At 35.2% G+C, this 21,263-nt stretch overlaps 1 protein-coding gene across 1 annotated transcript; it reads right to left on the reverse strand.

Annotated features, from left to right (window-relative positions):
* Positions 1-1,096: 1,096 nt before the first annotated feature.
* Positions 1,097-21,057, reverse strand: LOC133182711 (TALPID3 protein-like). Its single transcript, XM_061317560.1, has 21 exons — positions 20,946-21,057; positions 14,010-14,224; positions 12,659-12,731; positions 12,195-12,455; positions 11,676-11,841; positions 11,372-11,479; positions 10,939-11,156; positions 9,949-10,164; positions 9,154-9,368; positions 8,304-8,446; positions 7,523-7,749; positions 7,031-7,277; positions 6,658-6,815; positions 6,331-6,530; positions 5,194-5,414; positions 4,805-4,893; positions 4,457-4,640; positions 3,500-4,096; positions 2,853-3,026; positions 2,568-2,693; positions 1,097-2,168 (listed from the first exon to the last, which is right to left on the reverse strand). Exons 1-21 carry the CDS (start codon positions 21,006-21,008, stop codon positions 1,852-1,854), a joined length of 4,218 nt encoding a protein of 1,405 aa, XP_061173544.1. The 5' UTR covers positions 21,009-21,057; the 3' UTR covers positions 1,097-1,851.
* Positions 21,058-21,263: the final 206 nt, after the last annotated feature.

Consider the following 21,263-nt stretch of genomic DNA (forward strand, 5'->3'; position numbering starts at 1 on the left):
ATGGGGTAGTCAGCGAACTGTTAAACATCCAATTCGTTAATCATTTATCGGTTAAAAAATGCTGACTACACTGACAAACCCTTATCTATACCCAGACAGAGACAGACGCAGTTATCAATTTATCATTAAATATTTGTGCAAACCACACGGCCTTGAAGATAAGTATTTCCATGGCCAATAGCACTATCAAGTACAAGAACGTGTCCAGGTTGTACTACTGCCCTCCGACATTTCATGGTCAGAAAAATACACTCGTGGCCTTTTCCAGCGTGACCATACGGAAAGTGAATATTGCAGTGATCGCAGAGGGAAAGAGAGAGGAGTGAGGACGGAAGGGACCCCCCCCCTTTTTTTTTAAAAAGATTTGAGGAGGGGGTATCCACTGTTGTGCAGAGAGCTTTGCAGTGACATACCTTGGCAAGTACATGTATATGCCCAACAATCCAACTTTTCCAATCCTTCTTAAGGCCAGTGGGTTTTTAGCGTCATCAGCCCAAAGGAAGCAAAGTGCACCGTTTCCAAAACTCCTACTTTGGAGGGATTAAATTATGAGAAGAATTTAGTTTTATAGGAGAAAGAGGACGTACAATGGCTTTTTACAATGATTTTTTTTGGCATCCTCCCTTGGTTAATGTACAATGTATACTGAATCCAGGAAGGTTTATACTTGTATGCTATAATGCCAGTCAGACTTGTTTACCCAATAACCAGCCCCTACTAGTATTTAGAGTTGTGGGCCCCCCACCTGTTATACTTGAATACATAGACAATATGACACATCAAGGACAGGTCCAAGTGTATAGTTCTATAACAAGGGTCATGGTTGTTTACAGCAATTGTACCATGTGTGGACAAAAACATCAAGTGGCAAGGTGTAAAGGTCTTGTAGAGTCAAATCAACATGTTGTGTTGAACTTAAAAATGTTGTTCAAACTATACTTTGCTGCTAATGACATTAATTTGCTTCTACCAATTAATAAACAGCTTGGGAAGGGCTATCTTCTCACAACTCATATGTTACCTAATCTGGTTTACATAATGAGACATATTCCAAAATGAGGTTGAAGAGATATCGTAAAAATAGTCTGTTAAGAGATTAATTGTTTTATATTTATTATAAATGGTCCAAAGAACAACTAGTACACTGTTCTACAGGATAGTAACTTTACATGAGATAACTACTAATTGTACTGGGGTATCTTTCACCTACATGTATAGCTCAATCTTTAACAGGAAAAGGTCACATAATAACTTGATAACATGATAAGTCAAGTTAAATACAATTAAAATACTATTACAAGCAAACTTCAATATCTGGAAGTACTGTTGAAAAGCTACAAGATATTTGTATTTTTGAAATATTCAGAGTTAAAATTCTAATTGATGATTTGGTCAGAATCACACTTTTATTAAATATAAAAATTTGAGATACTGTGTTCAGTTGTGTACTGATGGTTGCTTCCTCCTTAATCACATTCAGCAATACATTACATGTATTATGATGTACATTTCTTACCACTACAAAAGAATCTAACCAATTAAAAAAAAAACATAAAACACAAAAAAAACCTCTACAGTCTGGACGGATAATAATTTACACACATCACAGAAATCTGAGTGATTTGATCAGATCTGAATTTTCATACGGATATAATTACATTTATCTGCATTAAATATAGGTAAACTTTCTAAAATGTACAAATAAATAAAGTACATTGTAATTTGTAAAATAATAAATCAGGATATACAAAAAATATTGAGACTCTAGCATAAAACAGAATATATTAAGCAATTTGCATTCTAATTTACTTTTATAAATATTAATTCAGATTCCAAACACACAAAATAGAATTAGAGAAATTCAGAATCATCCATTGAGGGCAAGGTCACAGACATCTTCAGTGAATCAGAATCTGCGAGTCGTCGGAGTTCCGATTCGCTGAATGAGTTTGCAGCACCTCCTTCAGATTCAAATGAGTATGTCATTCCTAGAGATTTCTTGTCCTTGCTGAGACGGGTGGGACTAAGCTGTCTCTGGGGGTGCTCAGGGGAGGGAACTCTCCCAGTGGAGGACTGACTGAAGGTCTGGGAAAGATACCCAGATTGTAACAATTCTTCCATGTTCATTTGGTCTGGTGTAAAGGCTCGAGTTCCCTTGTCACTCAAACCTACCAAATAATTGATAATTAGAAACAGGTTACTCATTGGTCTCCCTTATCTGTGTTGTTTATTTTTTTTGTATACTTTTAAGTTATTGAAATATGGTTAAAATATTCAACTCAGTTTTTTTATAGTTATGGCTTAAAAACATTTCTGTATAATGTCCATTGGTGTTATCCAATGTGTGCAGAATTACATCAATACTGCCAGAATAAGATGCAATATACATGTAAATAGTAAGAACATGACACAGAGATACTGACTGCACTTATTCATGATTATGTACAGTTCTTGACCTATGTTTGCTGTAAATTTTGGAAATATCTTCAATAAGTACACATTCCGTACACTGAGAATCTTTCTCTCTAAATACAGTGTATAGTGTCAGTGATAATCAAACATCTTACTCTGTGAGCCCCTCTGTTCATCAGACCCAGGCAGTGGGTATGTCCTTGGTCCTGTCATGGTGACCGATTTATCTGGTAACCCTGGGGACTTGGTGGCTTGTGGGGGTTTCTTCAAGGCAGATTTCACTGTTAAGAGATATTTTTATTTAATGCTTCAATCAAATTTTCAAAAAGAGTTTCATATGTTTCACACGAAAATCTTTCTTGGCACATTACACTATTCTGTGGTTTGCTTTTTTAACTTTATCATTCAACAGTCTATTTTTCTTCCAAAATGACTTTTACCTGGAGACCTTCGTCCACTGGTCAGGCTCCCTCCTAGGGACACACCCCCTGGAGTCATGGTTCTGGTGGGGGTCCTTCTACTGGGGGTACCATGAGGAGGGGTCCTTGTTGTTTTCTTGGTTGTAGTGGTTGTAGTTTCCACAATATATCTTTCAACATCTCTGCCTTCAGAATCTAAACATGGAAAGGGGGACAAATTTTACAATCTTGAAAACTATCATAAGTACTGGAGAGGTTATCTATAATTCAAATTTTCGTTTTGTCCAAAGAATTTAAAATTTTCTTGCACATACATGTGCAATTACTAAGCTTGTTCAAAATATCATAGAAGAGAGTTATTTTGGTGAATGATAATTTTACAGATTCAAGTCAAAAAGTACATGTATACCATGTTATAAATGAGTTAATGATTGAAAGAAATCAGAGTTTTAATATCATCCTAAATTTATTAAAAACTTGTTATTTTTGATAATAAATTGATTTATCTAGATTCAATTGTAGCATATCCAAAATAAGCATTCTACCATAATTACCTACCATATGATAGTTAATGTAGATGTTTTCACCTAAAAATGGTGCTTTATACATATTGTTTCATTTTTACAAAAAATCTTCTAAAAACATGCAATGTTTGGTGATAGTCTCACCCATTTCATATGAAACTCTCATGGGAGACTTTCTTCCACTTTCTAAACTAGATCTGAGAGGAGATCGCCTGCCCTGTTGGTCCCTCTGCGGGGAATATCTCCCATCTCGCTGGTCTCTGTGTGGGGAATATCTCCCATCTCGCTGGTCTCTCTGTGGGGAATACCGCCCATCTCGCTGGTCTCTCTGTGGGGAATACCACCCATCTCGCTGATCCCTTTGTTGCCAATCTCTGTGAGGGGCATCTCTTCCTCTTCTTTCATAGCCACCATACCCTCTCTCTGGAGATGCTCTTCCTTTGCTTGGAGATCTTCTACCTCCCTCATCATATTCATGTCCTCTGTGGGGAGATTTTCTTCCAGAAGTTTCACGATAACCAGGGGACACTCTTCCTCTACTTGGAGACTGTCTTCCTGTCTGGTCAGGAGACGGAGATCGCAATTGTCTGCCGTAGTCATATTTCCCATAATCCCGTTCTGGGGAGGCATATTTCCCATAATCCCTTTCAGGAGAGGCATGTTGTCTGCGGTGCTTCTTTGGGCGGACTTCTCCCATACTCCTGTCAACTGAGGCCCTCAACTGGTTTATACTGAGGTCACCTACATGTAGATTTAGGAATTCAAAATATTTCTGTGGTTAGTTATTCATAAAACAAAATAATTGAGATGAAATGCAATGGTGGTTCAGCAGGAAATTTAAGGGAAAAAATTTGACAAAAAATCTCAGTACTGTTGTAGATAAAGTCTTAACATGTATAAATAGACAGGTTACTGTTTATCTAAAGTAAAAAACTGTGGTGGTAATGTCCAAGTATCAAAGGTTAATAATAGAATTATTTCATTGCTCTTTTAACTACCACAGACACAGGAATGGATAAACTCGTAGGTAGTATAATTTTATAATGGAATGAATAAAAATAGTACACATTTATACACTACATTTAGATAATGTCCCCTTACCAGTGCTGGTGCCTGTGTAGTCCAGTATATCCGAGACCTGTGCTGATGTCATGTCCAGCTGTCCAGGGTGGATAGGACCATGCTGTAGTCTCGACAGTAACAAAAGTACAGGGTCCTTTTCTGGAGCAATGGCTGGGTTGTATTGGAATTCTCCCTCACTAATGGGAAATTCTGTCGACTCATCCTATTTCACAAAATACATGTATTAATTTCTACTCAATATAATCTCAAATTTTGCAGTAAGCAAGTACAACCCTGTGTATGATGATCCTTTACCTGTTCATTTTAAACACAAAAAGAAAAATGAATAGTTGAATTCAGATATGAAAACCATGTTCCCATACTCACAGGAATTTCTGAGGTATCTTTGAGTGTGCTTGCCATACTCTGTTCAGCTCTCAGCCTCAAAGCTTTCTGTAAGGCCCGCTGTCTTGTTACTGTAATGATAGATATCAATTACAATCAAAGCGATTGCAAAATCATTTGTTGAGGACATAGTACTTATATCCCCCCATTCTTTTTCACAAATTTTTTATCAATATAAGAAAATCCTAATAGTCCAAATTGTCACAACCCCCACTTTTAACGAGGCCGAGTCTAATTCGAGTGTGCATGACTTTGGTGGAGTTTGGATTGCAGGAGCATATGCATGGTTTTAAATATAAATTGTAAGAACAGAAATGGATGTAAAATTTCTCTTACAGAGGGAAGAGTAAATAAGCATTACAAGAACCTACCTTCATCTATGGGAAAGTCTGCCACTTCTCCCTCGCTCTTGTTAAGAAGCCACTGTCCCTCTGACACACTCTGGTTAATGGTGTCCGAGATTGATGACTCCGAGACGCTCTCTGTAAGTGAGGGGGCGGGGCTAGGCTGACGGACAGGTGATTTTTTTCTCTTGGGAGAAGGAGATCTTCTGTCCTCCTGAGTTACATTGCTCTCTGGTGGTTGCATAATCCTATAACATATACATGTATAAACATAATTATATTTAATTATTTTTAATTTTTCCAAGGAATATGAATGATATTTTCCTTTATACATCATTAGAAATCTTGGTCATCACAAACTAAATAGGTGTTCCCAGAAAATCCTTATATATCATTATCGTTCACAGTTAAATGCCTGACAATTTAAAAAGTTTATAAAACTTCTCTAACAATATGTATATCCCTGAAACATATATCCAGTTGCAATGTGGACATATTTGACCAACCTATACTTGCCCTAACAGGATACACTAAAACCAATGGATGTTTGAAAATCCAACCAATGTCTCAGTAAATTTTTATGTTATAAATTTCTGTGTCCTTCAAATGACCTTGATTTATTGTCATGACACACTCTCCAACTGGTATTCAAAACAACTGTCATGACTCAAAAAATGAGCTTCAATAATGTTTCTCTACTACATTATTCAGAACCAACTTCCAGTTCATGTGACCTTGACCTTGTCAAAATGCCCTGAAGTCAGGGTCATGACTAACTTAACTTCCTGCTATGTATGAGGTATTTGTGCATGCAATTATGAATGCATTGACCAGATGAGAATTTTCAATCCTTCGTTAAATGATCTTTCTGAAAGAACATGAACATTAACAAGATTAAAAGTTGCACACAAAGAGAAAGACAGATGGAGAGACCAAAATGAATCTTCCTTTTGATCTTAGAGCTGAAAAAGCAAGTGTGCACTATTTTTCAAGAGCAAACAAACCCTATTTTTACCAACCTTCATTGAATATACATCTTAGTATCTTGCCAACTTACATAAATCTTAGAGCCAAAAAGCAAGTGTGCACTATTTTTCAAGAGCAAACAAACCCTATGTTGACCAACCTTCATTGAATATACATCTTAGTATCTTGCCAACTTACATAGGTGCTGGTTGGTCTGGTTCCATTTCATCCCTGTATTCTGGGTTTTCCTCTGGGCGGGGTGACTCTGGGTTTCCCCATGGCTGTGGATTTTTATCTGTCTCCTCAGTAACCTCCTCTGGTTTCTTAACAGCAGTCTCCTCCTGGACCATCTTGGGAGGTTCCACTTGCTTAACCTCAACAGGGGGAGATTCCACAGCCTAGAATGGTAAAGTTATAAAATCAATTCAATGATCTAATATTTTACACAGCATAAGTGTATAACACTTTCAGTACTACAAAATTAAACAATATCACCCATTCTTAATACCTCTGAGCTCTACCTACCTTAGAGGGAGATTCCACGGGTCTTGGAGTGGGTGGGGGAGGGGATATTGGCTTGATCTCTTGAGGGGGCTCCTCTTCAGGGATTGGAGTTGGTACAGGGGTTTCAATTTCATGCACTTCTGCTACTGACTCAGTAGTCACAGGGACAACCAATTTTTCTGTGAATTAAAATAGAATAAATACATCACTATGTTCTGTGATTTATGTCATTTCGATCCTGCCATATATGTTATTCATAACAATGACTTACATTTAACAAATAATCAGACATTGCTACTCATATTCTTTGTAATGTAATCTCAGTATGAAATCAAAATCAGTTTAAAATTCAGCACACAGCTGAATTGTTTTTTTTTATTGATAGCTGACGTACGTCTCAGGATTCTGAGCTCTTCACTGAGATCCAAAGATTCTGATATTTCTGACTCGGCCTCTTGCTGTGGTGGAAGTCTTACAGGCTGTGGGGGTGGTTCCACTCTCACCATCTCTTGCCTTGGGGAAGGTAGAGGGGAGAGCTCTGGTGTTACTGGAGGAGATACAACCCTGGTTGGAGAGGCTATGGGGGTGGCTTTTGGGGTAGGCTGGGGTGTCTCTATCTGGTCTGGGCTATACAAATACTCCTGTAAATAGAAAAATATCCATTAATTAACAGGTTTTAATACAAAAATGTTTATTGATATACAAGTTAATGCTTTAAGAAAATCAAATATATTAGTTATTCAGAACCATACATTCTTTAAACTGTTATATCAAGTTTAAGAAATAAAGGATTCCTTTCATATTCACAGTTTGCAATGTTTTTTTTGGACAAAATGTTCTGATATTTTCAAATTCTGTCAAAGACAGATATCACCTTTGTACTTACCCTTGGGGATGGTTCTGTGGTTCCCATTTTGTCCTCATCTACAGTGGCTGATAATTTGGGAACGACTCTCTGTTCTGTCTCCTTCTCATCCGATGGTCGCTGTCCCAACGCGGTGACCACTTTCTCCACCAGGACCTCACGGATCAAACTGTTGACAAGGTCAGTGTTCACTGGCTGACCAACGTCCACAAATAACTGCATGCCAGCTCTGCCAATCGAGTCCATCACTAACAGGTAATAAAAAGAGCTCTTTAAACAACATATGCATTTTTACAAAGTTTATGTTGAACTTTACTGTACTGTCTCTTAGGGAGCTTCAGGTAGTTATTTTGTAAAGTTTTCTGCACTATACAATGCCAATTCAAGTATTATTTTATTTTTTTCTATAATATATAGGTCCCACCCACAGCCAAGTTTATAAAAATTCTGAATTCAAGTTTTTACCCAATAGTTCCTTTCCACTGTGGGAACAGAATTCAAACTATTTCCAAATCTTAAGATCATACAACTACCGATACATTAAAAAAAAGTAAAGGTGCAGCATTGCAAAGAAAGGCTTATTAAAGAACAGTTTTAGAAAGAAATTCAACATTCAAATTTCATGATTCTTTTAAAATTTGGGCAAAGGAAAAAAGAAAAATTACATTTATTCTGTATCATCATCATCATTGTACAACAGCAAAATAAAATAATTCTGCAGGCTCAGCTAAGTTTTTTAAAAAAAAGAATTGCACGTTTGTTATAGCATATCATGGTGAAAGCATGAGAATCCGTCACTCACCAAACATAGACTGTTCCTTGTCCTCCACCTCACTCTGTATGGAGTCCTCATCCACAAAATGTGGAAGACCAGGAGGAGGTTCCTCTTCCACCTCAGTTGGACAGAGCTCAGAAATCATCTTTGCCAGCAACTCCTGCTGGAGCCTGTAAATACATGTAAGTACATATTTGATGACAACAATATTGCTTTGTAAAATCCTTATAAAGTCTATGCTGCTTATATATCAATTACATGATATAATTATTAAATATATTTGGCTGAACAATTTTATGTTGTATACCGTATTTCCTACTTCTTTGGAAGAAAACCTAAATCCTACCGTAAAACATGCTTATAACGAAGTGCCAGGGACGGACGATTTTCCTTCGTTATAAGCATAATTCGTTATATCCATAGCTAACAATATATTTCAAACTTACGGGGAATGAAAATCACTTTGCTGTAAGCGTCGATTTGTTATTAGCATGTTTGCTGTAAGCATGTTTTACTGTATAAATTTATGTGAAAAAATTCTCCTGATTTCCTGCAATAATTCTGAGGAAAAGATTTATTATTCTTCTTCAGAGCAATACAGTCAGTCTGATCGTTCTAGAGCTGTCATGTGAAGGAAGACAATTCTTGATGTCTACCTCACAACCAGGGTGACAACTGTGTTGTTCCCCTTTAGAAGACAATAAAATGTCAAGATAACTCAGACATTTTAATAATTATAAATGTGGGAATGGTAAACAATAAATTCTAATGCAAGCACCCCTGGGGTGACAACCCTACTCAGACCTGATAATTTGTGATGGCTCCCTTCTAAACAGTCGATAATTGTATAGTGCTACATCTTTAGACTCTGACTTACCATTCTTCAGCCCTCTTCTCCAGATCATCCCTTCTTCGAATGTCTTCTGCTAAAACATCAGACACAACTGGGGCATTGTAATCCAACAGCCTTTGCTGGGGGAACACAGGTTGTCTGGACTCAATTGGGGGTGGGGAGGGAGGGTGGTACCCTGGCAGGGCAATGCCAGGAGCATCCTCTGGGTTCAAGTCTCCAGAAACATCAGTGAGGGTCTCCTATAAGAATTAATTCTCAATCCATTAAAGGTAACCAATAAGTGTAGTGATCAGTAAGCATGTACTAAAGTTAGGATGTTGAATGATATTGTTAGATGACCTATCAATTTATCTTCTGGCAACTAACCTGTAACAATGTAAACTATTCAAACTAGAATTGACTTTCTAAGCAAGCAAAATCTTAAACTAGTCATACTACTGTTTATCTCTCTGAATAAATACATAAACCCAATAAATGCCCAGTCATGTAGATTTCATATTGAAAGCAATTTTGTATGTCAATAACTTACTCACAGCATCTGTATATTTTATTTAGTATTCAAACTACTTTGATTTAATGCTTACTATTCCCTAACAACCTCTTTGTAATTACATGTATTTAAAATCAATTATAACCTCCCCACAATTTCCAGTTTTGCAAGCACACTATCAGCTGTAGTAGGGGTGAGAAAAATAATCAAAATTTATTCATCCAAAGTCCTTTGAGAGGGACATTACAAGATTTGGAAAACATATGAATATGACAGAATCTATCAACAGGTTGAACTCTAATTAACAACTCTATAATTGTTCTTCAAACCTCATCTTCCTCTCTGTGGAAAGTGACCTCTAGCCTGCTTTTGCTGGGGGACCTCAGCTGTACCTCCCCATGTTGTGTGGAGGCTCGACTCAGACTCACATTGTCTTTCTCTGGGGACAAGGACCGGAGTTTGTCTGGTGATGGAGATCTTGGGCGGGATTTTGGAATCGGTGAAGTTTCTGATATGTCAGTGTCTATATCTACACTAGGTAGAACCTGTTAAAATAGAAATTATATTACATGTGCATATTTTGTTTCGATTTGCTAATCATCATACAGAGTAGCTTACTGTACCAAAAATAAAATACAAATGGATATACATGTAAATGCATTAAGTTTCTTTGTGAATAACAGTGACTCCATTTTAATTTTTGCATTAATTTTATCATTGTTGCTGTGACAGAAAGGTCTGTATGAAATCTAATACCAGTATTAACTGTCTAAGAATTATCCGAAATCTTAAACAGGTAATTTTTTCTCTTGTATTTAAAACATCATAACTTTACTGTGGGCATTTTTGATTAAAAGCATGGAATTTAAAATCTTACCGCTAGTTCTGAACAGGTAAGAAGAGATTCTCATATTAACTTCATAAAAAAAATGGGTAAAAATTTCAATTTGGCTCAACTTTTATCATTACAATCTGTACTTAGTTAAACCATAATTAATTTTCAGTGAAAGTTTTTAATTAATGGCACACAATTCAGATCTAGTGAGACAAATGGCTTAATGTGAATTACATGTACACTATATACTGTAAATGCATATATTTGGCATGTACAATATTTGACAGAAATTAATTTTTCAAGTTAGCATAGATCTGATTTAGTGCTCTCTGTATGTGCTAGATATAAACACATAATATATAAGACATTTAGTGATGTTTTTGATTTTACGAAAACTACTAAATGTAATACGTTTACAGTATGACCTGGTCCCCCATTTTCAAAGTGAGAGTATATTAATCATTTAAATTAATTTTTTTCATACCTGTTTGCTAAGTTCAGGTTCTGGAGGCTTCCTAAGGTCATCCACTACTGGAACAGATACGACAGCAACATTCTTCAGGGCTGACACTGGAGGCTGGGAGGCAGGGGTAGAGGTAGTGAGGGGCCCAGGAGGAGGTGGGGCAGAGTAGGTTAGTCCACTGTCTATTCGAGGACCACCAAGGGGCACTGCCATGGGTACCAACTGTCCTGGTATGGGAGCTGATTACAAAGAATTTATTTGGTCACTCAAATTAACATAAGTGTGCATTTATCAGTTATATTTCTTACATAAAATCTTCAAGCAGTTTCAATAATACCAAATAATGAAATGAGGAGGAAAGAAAATATAGAATTATGGTGGTCACATCCAAAAATTTTCAAAGATAGAACATGTTACTGTCAGGTTTGATTTTAAAATTTTTCCACAAACATACCATGCTCTGCTGAGGTAACAGGGATGTATGTACCATGGGTAGGACTGAAGTAAAACTGTTTTATCCCTGGGGTAGTCTGGGTCTTAGATGACTTGACCAAATGAGCAGCTTAAAATAACAATGAAAACCATAATCAGAATCCACATATGTATCAATGAACATCCTCATATTATCAATGTAAAACTTGTGCTTACTAATTCTTGTTCAAAAGGCCTTTGCTATCTGTGAAGTGTTGTTTCAATTAAAATTTTCTTTGTTGCCACTAGTTCTAAGCCAACTCTTTTTGTCCTTATTTACAACTTACTGGACATATCAGGTGCCCCAGCAGGCCTGTCTGGCTTTGGTTTGGGTACATTCTGGTAATGTAGGTATGGATCTTTGACTGTGGTTCTCTTGTTTTGATAAGAGGCTTTCCCATAAACTTTAGTCATGTATTCCTCATCCTCAAAGACAGACCTTATCTTTGGCTGCTGTAAAAGAAAAGCCCCGTGTACCATAATGCTCACCTGAATCATACTGGCATTATCTAACAATTAATCAAAAAATAAATCCCCTACAGTGACCAAGATTTAGCTCTAAGGTCATAACTCATTTTTTTGTAATTAAATGATCCCATTTTTTTTTTCAAAGCTGTAGAAAGACAATAATTGGCTGACCCAGACACCATCAGCAAATCTCAGTGGCTAATTATTAATCATCTATATATGTCTCATTCAGGACCTTTTAATACATACAATGTTCAAAATGAAAGAAACTGATTATATATATATATATTACTGTACCCTTAATTTTACTCCTTTGCAAAACTTTTCCCTTAAATTACCTTTGCAGTGGGTGGTTTAAATATTGTAGTGGTTGATGGTTTAATTTCTTTCCCTTTCACAGCCTTACTGGGTGGTGGACCAAAGCTAGGACCCTTAATTTTGCTGAGCCCAGTGTCAATCTTTGCCCCCACTCTGCCCCTTGCTGTAGCCCTCTGGGTGTATGGGGCAGATTTTTGCTGTCCAATGGTGTTGGGCTTGATCAGAACTGGGGCTTCCTTTTTCTGTAGTTCAGCCAAAATCACATCATCTGTAACTTCTCTCTGATAAATATAGAGCAAAAAATAGAGTTTCTTCAGATAAGCTGAAAATAAAACTTTACATTACATGTAGAGTTATAAATAAAAACATTTTATGCAATGTTGTTATTTTACATACACATATTTGGATGATATACAGATACACCATAGTTTCTTATGATTCATCACCTTCACAATAAATATAACTGTACATATCATATACAGACCTCCACCTGGGAATGCAGAAGAGCTATCTTTTTGTCTACCATTTTCCTGATTCTCAGCATATCTGCATTATTCCTTTGGTGAAAGAAAAATTGAAAACAATGATTGCTACTTAAATAATAGCGATGTTTATTTAGAATCGCATAATCATTTACTGGATTTTTTTTTTCTCAAAAAAAAAAACAAAAACAAAATTGAGGTCTAGTACCTCAAGAACATTAACTCCATCAGGCTTACTATTATTGAATCATTTTGATCAAGTGAATGTTCTAAAGCTGACAAAATAGGATATTATTATCTATATATTGTTTAAAAACAACTTGAAGAAACTGACTTGACAGGTGTCATCAACACATTTTAAATATATATTAAACTGATCTTTCTAATTTTTCCTTGAAGGTGTACACATGTCAATAACAATCAACTGCTTATATAAAATGCCTATAAATTAATTTATTCAAACTCTGGCCCCCTGTGCAAAACAATGCCTTATATACTGCAATAATAAATCAGAATTCACATTTGAATTATAATTAAAAAAAATACTGTAAACCAACTATTACTCGCGTCATCTTTTATTTGCGATTCGTCAGTTTGAAATCAATCCGTGACAATTAATTTTTGCGACTGAGGAAACATTCTTTACAAATACATAGCAAAATATTTGGTTCACAGCGATTAATATTCGCGAGTTTAAGTAGGTTGCGAAACTTGTTGATATTTCTCCCACACAATAAAAGTTGGTTTACAGTATGTGAATCCTGACTGATTTATTATGTATTGGATGTTACCATACTGAAGAACTCTTAAATATCTAATGCAAATACAGTGTACAATGTATTTGGTTGAAAGAAATCTTTTGAAGAAAATAATGAATCAATCACTGGCTATGTTGCTGCTACAGAAGGTTTCCTGCTATGGGTAATGAAAAGCTAGCTATGTTACAGCTAAAGAAGGTTTCCTGCTATGGGTAATGAAAAGATAGCTATGCTACAGCTACAGAAGCTTTCCTGCTATGAGTAATGAAAAGCTAGCTATGTTACAGTTACAGAAGGTTTCCTGCTATGGGTAATGAAAAGATAGCTATGCTACAGCTACAGAAGCTTTCCTGCTATGAGTAATGAAAAACTAGCTATGTTACAGCTACAGAAGGTTTCCGCTATGGGTAATGAAAAGCTAGCTAGGTTACAGCTACAGAATGTTGCTTGCTATGGCTAATGAAAAGCTAGTTATGTTACAGCTAGAAAAGGTTTCCTGCTATGAGTAATGAAAAGCTGCATGTAGCTATGTTACAGCTACAGAAGATTTCCTGGCAATTCCTGTTGAGGTAACAAGAAGTTTCAGTGCTCATACCCCTCTTGGTAAAGATTCTCCATCAAGGCATAGACCTCGGCCTCCTGCCTTGTCCTAAACACAGCCTCCAGATTGGCCTCCAATGTGACTCTGTTCTCCTTCACTTGCTGGAGGATCTGGGCAGCATCCCAGTAACTAGAAGGGACCGGTACCTCATGTTTACCAGGGCCTGGCATGGACTTGTATGGACTCCTCAGTTCCTTCTGTGGGGGTAGCTATCAAAAAGGAATTTTTAGTTGTAAAAGTAAGATTATTCACAAGCCAGCTGTGGATATAAACCACACATAATATAAAACAAATATTAGGCCACTCCATGTAAAAATAAAGGGTTCTAAACAAACCAATTACAACTTAGTATTATATGTAAAGTAATGCGAAACCTTAGATTTGTGGATTACATTATGGAAAGAAAGATGAGTGTTTAAAAAAGTTCATCATTTGGGGGGCGGGGGGACTTTATGATAGGATATCATCCAAAGTCACTTCAATTCAGAAATGCAGTCTTAAGAAAATATATTCATGACCATGACATCATAAAATGATAATGACCTTCTGTCATTTAATACTGAAAAATTCACACCATTTTTCATTAAAAGGAAATAAATTTTCTGAATGTATTTTAAAAGTAAAAAAACATCATGTGTCAGATCTTCTTTGAATGCAACATTCTAGGTGGATTAGGTAACCAGGTCTCTGATGAGACTGTAGCTCTACTAGTGAGTACTTGCGAGTACTTGGTGTACATGTATCTTAGTATAGTCTACTTGTGTACCAAGTCTTACTGAAATCTGACTGAAAATGTAGGAGTAGCATTTGAAAGAATTTTACAGAAATTTAAATTTTTATATTTGGCAAAACTGAATTATGCATCTTAGTGTAGTCTGCTTGTGTACCAAGTCTTACTGAAATTGGACAAAAACTGCAGCATTTTTAAAAGGATTTCAGAGAGATTAATTTTTAGAAACCATGGCAACACTGGTTGTAAAAATCAAAATCCATCATAAAAATTATGTATCTTTGTATAGTGTGCCAGTGCACCAAGTCTTCTTGAAATTGGACCAGAACTGTAAGAGGAGTAGGGTAGTAACCATGGCAACACCATTTGTAGAAATAAAAAACAGTAAAAAAGAGAATTATGTATCTTAATATAGTATAATTGTGTTATAATCTGAAGTCTTACTTACATCTGACCAAAACTGTAGAATTATGTATCTTTAGTATAAGTGTACTTCTGCACCAAGTCTTATTGAAATTGGACCTTAACTGTAGGAGTAGTGTCTTGAAAAATTATTTACAGACAGACATTCAGACGACAGACATCTTACTATCACATAAACTCTTTTGGTCTCTGAGCAGTAGAGCAAAAATTTTGCCTGCACAACTGAATTTGGATCAAAGAGCTTGAAAATTCACTCAAAAAATATTTTTCAAAAAAAACAGAGCTTTCATTGTTTTGTTTTTTTTAAAGATACAATTATACCACTGAAAGGAGACCAAAACCCTGTGCAGATTATGTCATCTGAGTGAATAGACACAATGTTATGAATAGGATGTAATATTTTTCCTCTAATAATGCCTGCACTGAATGAATGACAACTTGATTCCCTGCATTGATGCAGACTTCCTCCAGATGTAAGCGGTAGAACCACAGAGAACTTCCTCAGCTACTGTAGTGTTTGGCATGTGGCACGTGACCAGGTGTAATTTCGATGCTGTTCTCATTTTCTGGGTGCAGCCTCTGGTTTGTATAACTGTGCAAAGCACTTTAACAACAAACAAGTTCACTTATTCATTACACATATTGTTAAAATGTTCATAATTTTAAGTACTTGGCCTTAAGAGGTATACTTGAAAAGGATTGTTTGAATAATGTACGAAGAAAATCCAGATAAATAGTTACATGTACTGGTACATTGTATATACAGTATATGTATCAAATTAAAATCATGTTTCTATACATTGGTTGTGTATAAAAAGGCACGAATCTCGCCTGTACGTGTTTTGTAAATGAAACATGATATCATGCCAAGTTATTGGAAAATAGTCCAGAGAAACGATCACAGATATTTGATAGTCTTAACAGTTGAAATTGAAAACACATCACCTCACTATCAGATAAGATGATAGTGAAATATCAGTCTCTTGAACTTACTTTCCAAATTATTCAGTTCATTGATAAAAACCATCATTTCCGACTCAATAACTGTGTCTATAATTAGTGAGGAAAGTGACTGAAGTGAAAAGATATTTTACATATACAAAGAAAATCTAACTGGACATGACAACCAATCAAATTACATAAAAATGAATGCAAAGAGAAAGAATCGATCTTCTGCTTCACCATGCTGTTTAATCTCCTAATAAACATGTCAGTCAACATCTAGTGGAATCAGACCTTTTATAGCAGAATAATACATTATCTGAATGTTTTAAAAGCAGGTTAAAAATCAGTATATATCCAATCACTATGTTTAATAGGAGCCTGCAGCACCTGGTGCATGAAAACTTATATAAGAAAATCAATATTCATTGATGTTTTCACCATGATATAATCAGATATACTTTCCAACCTTTAAGAATCAAGAGGAAGTTACATCTTTAAATTCATGGAAATTTTAAAAAATTGCTTTTCAATTTTCAAAAATCATAATGTTCCAATATTATTAGTCATTGAGCATTCTTTTTTCATATAACCGCATTAACATTATACCCTGTCAAAATTAGTATACATACTCCCTCTCATGACTCACTGACAGATATATCTCGAAGAAATGTTTCAGTAGTATGACCCAACTCTAGTTCTCCAGAAAGTTTTAATTAATTACGGTATCAATCAATATCTGCTATGAAGAAGCAGCTGATCTATAGCTTACTACTAATGAAAATTTGGGATGGATGAACACACATTGTCATTCAAAGTCTTTCAAAATTTTAGAATAATGATGACATATCTGCATCTAGTAATGATGCAAATATTCTAGTATGTTAGATATATCAAAATAAAACAACTATTCCTTCCTTTTTGGAAGCCAACTTTGCTTTAAAAGAAAGCAGCAGGATCGAGTACCGGTAAAAACAACACAAAATTACAATAATTATGTTCAGTAAATTCAGGATTTAATACTTCAGTTGGTCCACATGCACCTGGTTAAATATCCCAACTAACTTATTCTGCAATATTTAATGTACATCATACATGTATGTATGTCATATCTCATTGTTGGTTCACTTTAAATTTTTGACAACATTGATTAGTTACTATTATGGGCAGGACATTGATTTATGTTAACCTCGGTTTACTCAGTGGACCAGCCCTTAGTATGCTCTGAGCATGACTTCTGTGTGTGCATTTTTGTGAAAAACTCTTGCTTTTTAAATTCTGAAAATCTATGTTTTTATTTCACAGTTAAAGAACTAGGGACATTTTTGATGGTGTATCCTGCATTTAACCAAGCATCCTAAAAATGCTAGCTGAGGGTTTCTGATCCGCTACTCTCCTCACAAACCCTTGGCCTATGGTGTTAAAAAAAAGTTGGAATTTTTTTCTCGAGTTGTGATTGGAGTTGATTGATATCTTTCAACAAATCAACAATTGCTCTTCGTAATTCTTTTTGTAGATGATGATATATGCTTTCGAGATACATCGTGAGTTAGTAAACAAAGATCTGTAAGATAACATGTCATTCTATAAATAGCTATGGCATCATCCAATCTTAAGTTGATGTGCAAATAATTTGATCAGAAATCTATATTGCAGATGTAGATTTGCACCCTAAATAACAAACATTGCTCGATCCCGTCTCGTTAGTTATTCTCTAAACACTTTAATTTTTAAATCTGCTTTCTATTTCTGTCAATGATGCAATCTGTGCATTAGATCACATGATGTAAATATGCAGTCCCGACTTTGACAGAACCATAGGCCACGGGTTTGTGAGGAGAGTATCAGAAACCCTTGGCTAGCAATGATGTTAACCAAGAAGTTTTAATAAAACCATTCTAATAATAGCTAATGATAGCATCATAAATCTGAAGGTCCAAGTCATGTTATTGCAAATATTGAAATAAGTTACTACACACTGTTCACCATTTCAGGCCTTATGATCATTAAACAACTGAAAATACATGTCACTAAAAATGCGGCACCTAAGTCAACTGGCTCTAGTTGAATCATCCAAGCAAGTTTGGTCCAGATAAGCAGCTACCAAGTAATGGACAAGAGCCATTTATGCAGAGAATGTGTCAGTTGCAGGACATGAAGCAACCAAGGTAGCATTCATTGTTGCATCATTCATGCAAATATGGTCAAGGTAGGGCTGACAGTAACTAACTTGAGAATGGACCTGCATCTGGCCAAGGCCATTCATCCAGAAAAAAAGGGTCAGATGCAATATCCAAAGCATGACTTGTAGTAAGCATCCCAGAATGCATCATCCATGCAGGTTTGGTCACCACTGGGCTTATATATAGTTGCTAGGGAATGGACTTTTACCAGAGACAACAATGGGGGTATAGAATATGCTCTCCTTTACTTCTTTGAGGTCATATGAACTTATAGTTATATGAGTGTCTTCTGTTATATCATATAGTTTTTATCAGTAGTCTATTAAACATTGTTGTTAGATTTTTATTTAACATATTAATGATTCTTCATGTTTTGTACAATTAAGCAGTACTTAATAACATCAAAAAGTACTACCATAATATAAGACACCATAAATAGCATCAGTCAGAGCATTAAAAAGACCTCCTATCTCAAATTAAATGCTTCCTATCCTTTTCCAGGAAATATTTCCCTAACTCTGAAGTGTACTAGTGAATTATACTTTATGTAAATGACTTTCATTAAGCTAAAAGCCTACTCTCCATTTTGATTCGCCTTTTATGCGATATTAACGGTATGTAAGTTTCATAGATCTATTTGAGTAAAATTACATGAAAAAGGTTATATACTGTTTAATGACCATTAAAACACTTTAATAGATCTACAAGACATCCTTGAATTTTAAACAACACTGTACCATCCAGTTTGAAGACTTATTGCTGGAAGATAAAGGTTGAGGTGCAGTGGCAGATTACTTATAATTTTAAAAACAAGAAGCCCAAAGGCCTTAACAGTCACCTGAGTATAATACAACCCTTTAAAAGAGCCATAGAATCATAATTTAATAAGAATATAATAATAAAACAAAATAACTGATAAAGATATGTTGCCCAATAACGAAAGAAAAAGGATGATCAAGGACCTTCCATCATTTTGCAAAAATGTGAATAGAAAAAAAAGTTTAGTTTTGGGGTCTTTAGCATGATTATCAAACATCAGTACGTGCTCATTCAATATGTTTACTTATGTTCCAATCAACTTATCGCCCATAGACTTCAAAACAAGACAATTAAAGAAAAAGTATTGATGTTTGCATATTTTCACAAAGTACTTGCATTAGCCTTGTTCTTGTGAGGATCTATACATTCCTGTGTAAAATGTAACAGTGGTCTCCCCTTGATCCCAGTAATCCTCAATACATTAAACTCTAGAATCTTTATGTATTACATGAGGAAGCTATCATATCAATATGACATATTTTAACTCTATTTTGTACATTTTAACAATGCACAACAATGTGTTATTGATGAACACTCTTGTCACCTGGCCCTGGATTGTTTTAACAAAGTCTAATATCACTGCTGTATATGTGGGTGTAATGAATCCCTACGTACTAGATTGATCAATATCATTCTGTATATATGCTGAAAAATGCAGCAAGCATTAGTGTTACATCTAAAGATAATACAGGAATAGTCAAATTGTTTGCCTGCTACCCACACAAATCCAGAATAGAACATGTTAAACCAATAGTGTCTGTTTCACCTAAGGCATACTTTTTATTTCCTTGTCTAGAGGGTGGTAGGTGGAAAGGACTTTTAATTCTAGGAATATTCTACAGACAGAGAATGATGACCCTATTTTACTTATATAACTTTCAAATATGTGTACATAAAGGGAAAAAAAATAGCTATGTGATTCTGTGACAAGAATCAAATTTGATGATATTATGCTTTCATGAAAATTAGCTGAATCTGACTTGTTAACAAGAGGCCCATGGGTCACAACACTCACCTGAGTCACCTTGGCATTCCTTTTCTTCAGAACATAGTCCCACCCAAGCTCCTAGGGCCATGATTTGAACAAACTTGAATGTACACTACATTTATGAAAAGATTTTTTCTTTGGTTCTCATTTGCCAGACATTTTCCCATAAAGTTGGTAATGCTATAGAGGGAAAACAGTACTTTTTGCTGCTTGACCCCAGATTGAAGGGAAATAACTCTTGTATTACGGTAATTTGAAAGTCGTCTATGGAATGCAGATGATTTGAACTTTTGTTGGATTTAAAATATCCTTTAGTTATTTTAAAATTCATTTGTATCATATATTGATTGATTTTTATGATCATAAAATAATAAAATCAGTTGACATTTTTATTGCTTTATGAGTAAAATCATGGAGTGTAAATATTGTAGGGAGTCTATAGAACAGCCCACTTCAGTAATAAAAATAGACAATTTTCAGCTGTTTTAGGTAATAAACAACATTTAGAACTGCAGAAGATAAAACATTGATATAGTCTAAATAAGTATAACATTTTGAAGTTGTATATTCTAATAATTATTATTGATTAGGAGGAGGGATACATTTAACAGGAAGAGTGGGGATGAAGGGCAATTATATAATTTTAATTCATGTGCCTGTATTTATACCTATACTTAGAACCAGGTAGGGTTATACTGACTGTGAAATAAAAATATATTATCTCTTTTTTGGTGTCTATGAGGATAACCATGAAAGCATTCTTTCATAAAGCCACTTATGCAAAATACTATCACATCTCCCAGTGTCCTTATCATCTCTTAGACCCTTATTTCTTAAATACATACCAAGTAAGGATCCAGTGGGGACGGTCCATGAAGTTGCTCCATCTTCATTTTATCATGTTTCATATCCTAGTTAAATTATAAAGAATATCAATGAGAGTTCTACAATAAGAAGTTTTAAGAAATATTTCACAATTTAATATCTTGTCATTTATACTGTGTATAGATCTACATAATGTAAAAACTAAATAAATAACTGAACATGTAGAAAATGATATATAAACCAGTATAAGATTCCACTATTATTTAACAAATTATAACAAAATGAAGCACATGAGAGTTTGAGTGCATTATCTGTAACAGCTGTTAATTTCATCATGA

This window comes from Saccostrea echinata, unplaced genomic scaffold (genome assembly GCF_033153115.1).
Source record: "Saccostrea echinata isolate AGI-Se365-2 ecotype Australia unplaced genomic scaffold, CSIRO_AGI_Sech_v1 ptg000009l, whole genome shotgun sequence".
NCBI classification, from domain to species: Eukaryota; Metazoa; Mollusca; class Bivalvia; order Ostreida; family Ostreidae; genus Saccostrea; species Saccostrea echinata.

Excerpts from the sequence above, each read along its gene's own strand:
- LOC133182711 (XM_061317560.1), bottom strand. The coding sequence starts at position 21,008 with ATGAAACATGATAAAATGAAGATGGAGCAACTTCATGGACCGTCCCCA. Across the intron at positions 4,641-4,804 it reads AAGATACCTCAGAAATTCCT|GATGAGTCGACAGAATTTCC; the intron begins GTGAGTATGGGA and ends TTTGTGAAATAG. Across the intron at positions 4,097-4,456 it reads CTACACAGGCACCAGCACTG|GTGACCTCAGTATAAACCAG; the intron begins GTAAGGGGACAT and ends ATCTACATGTAG.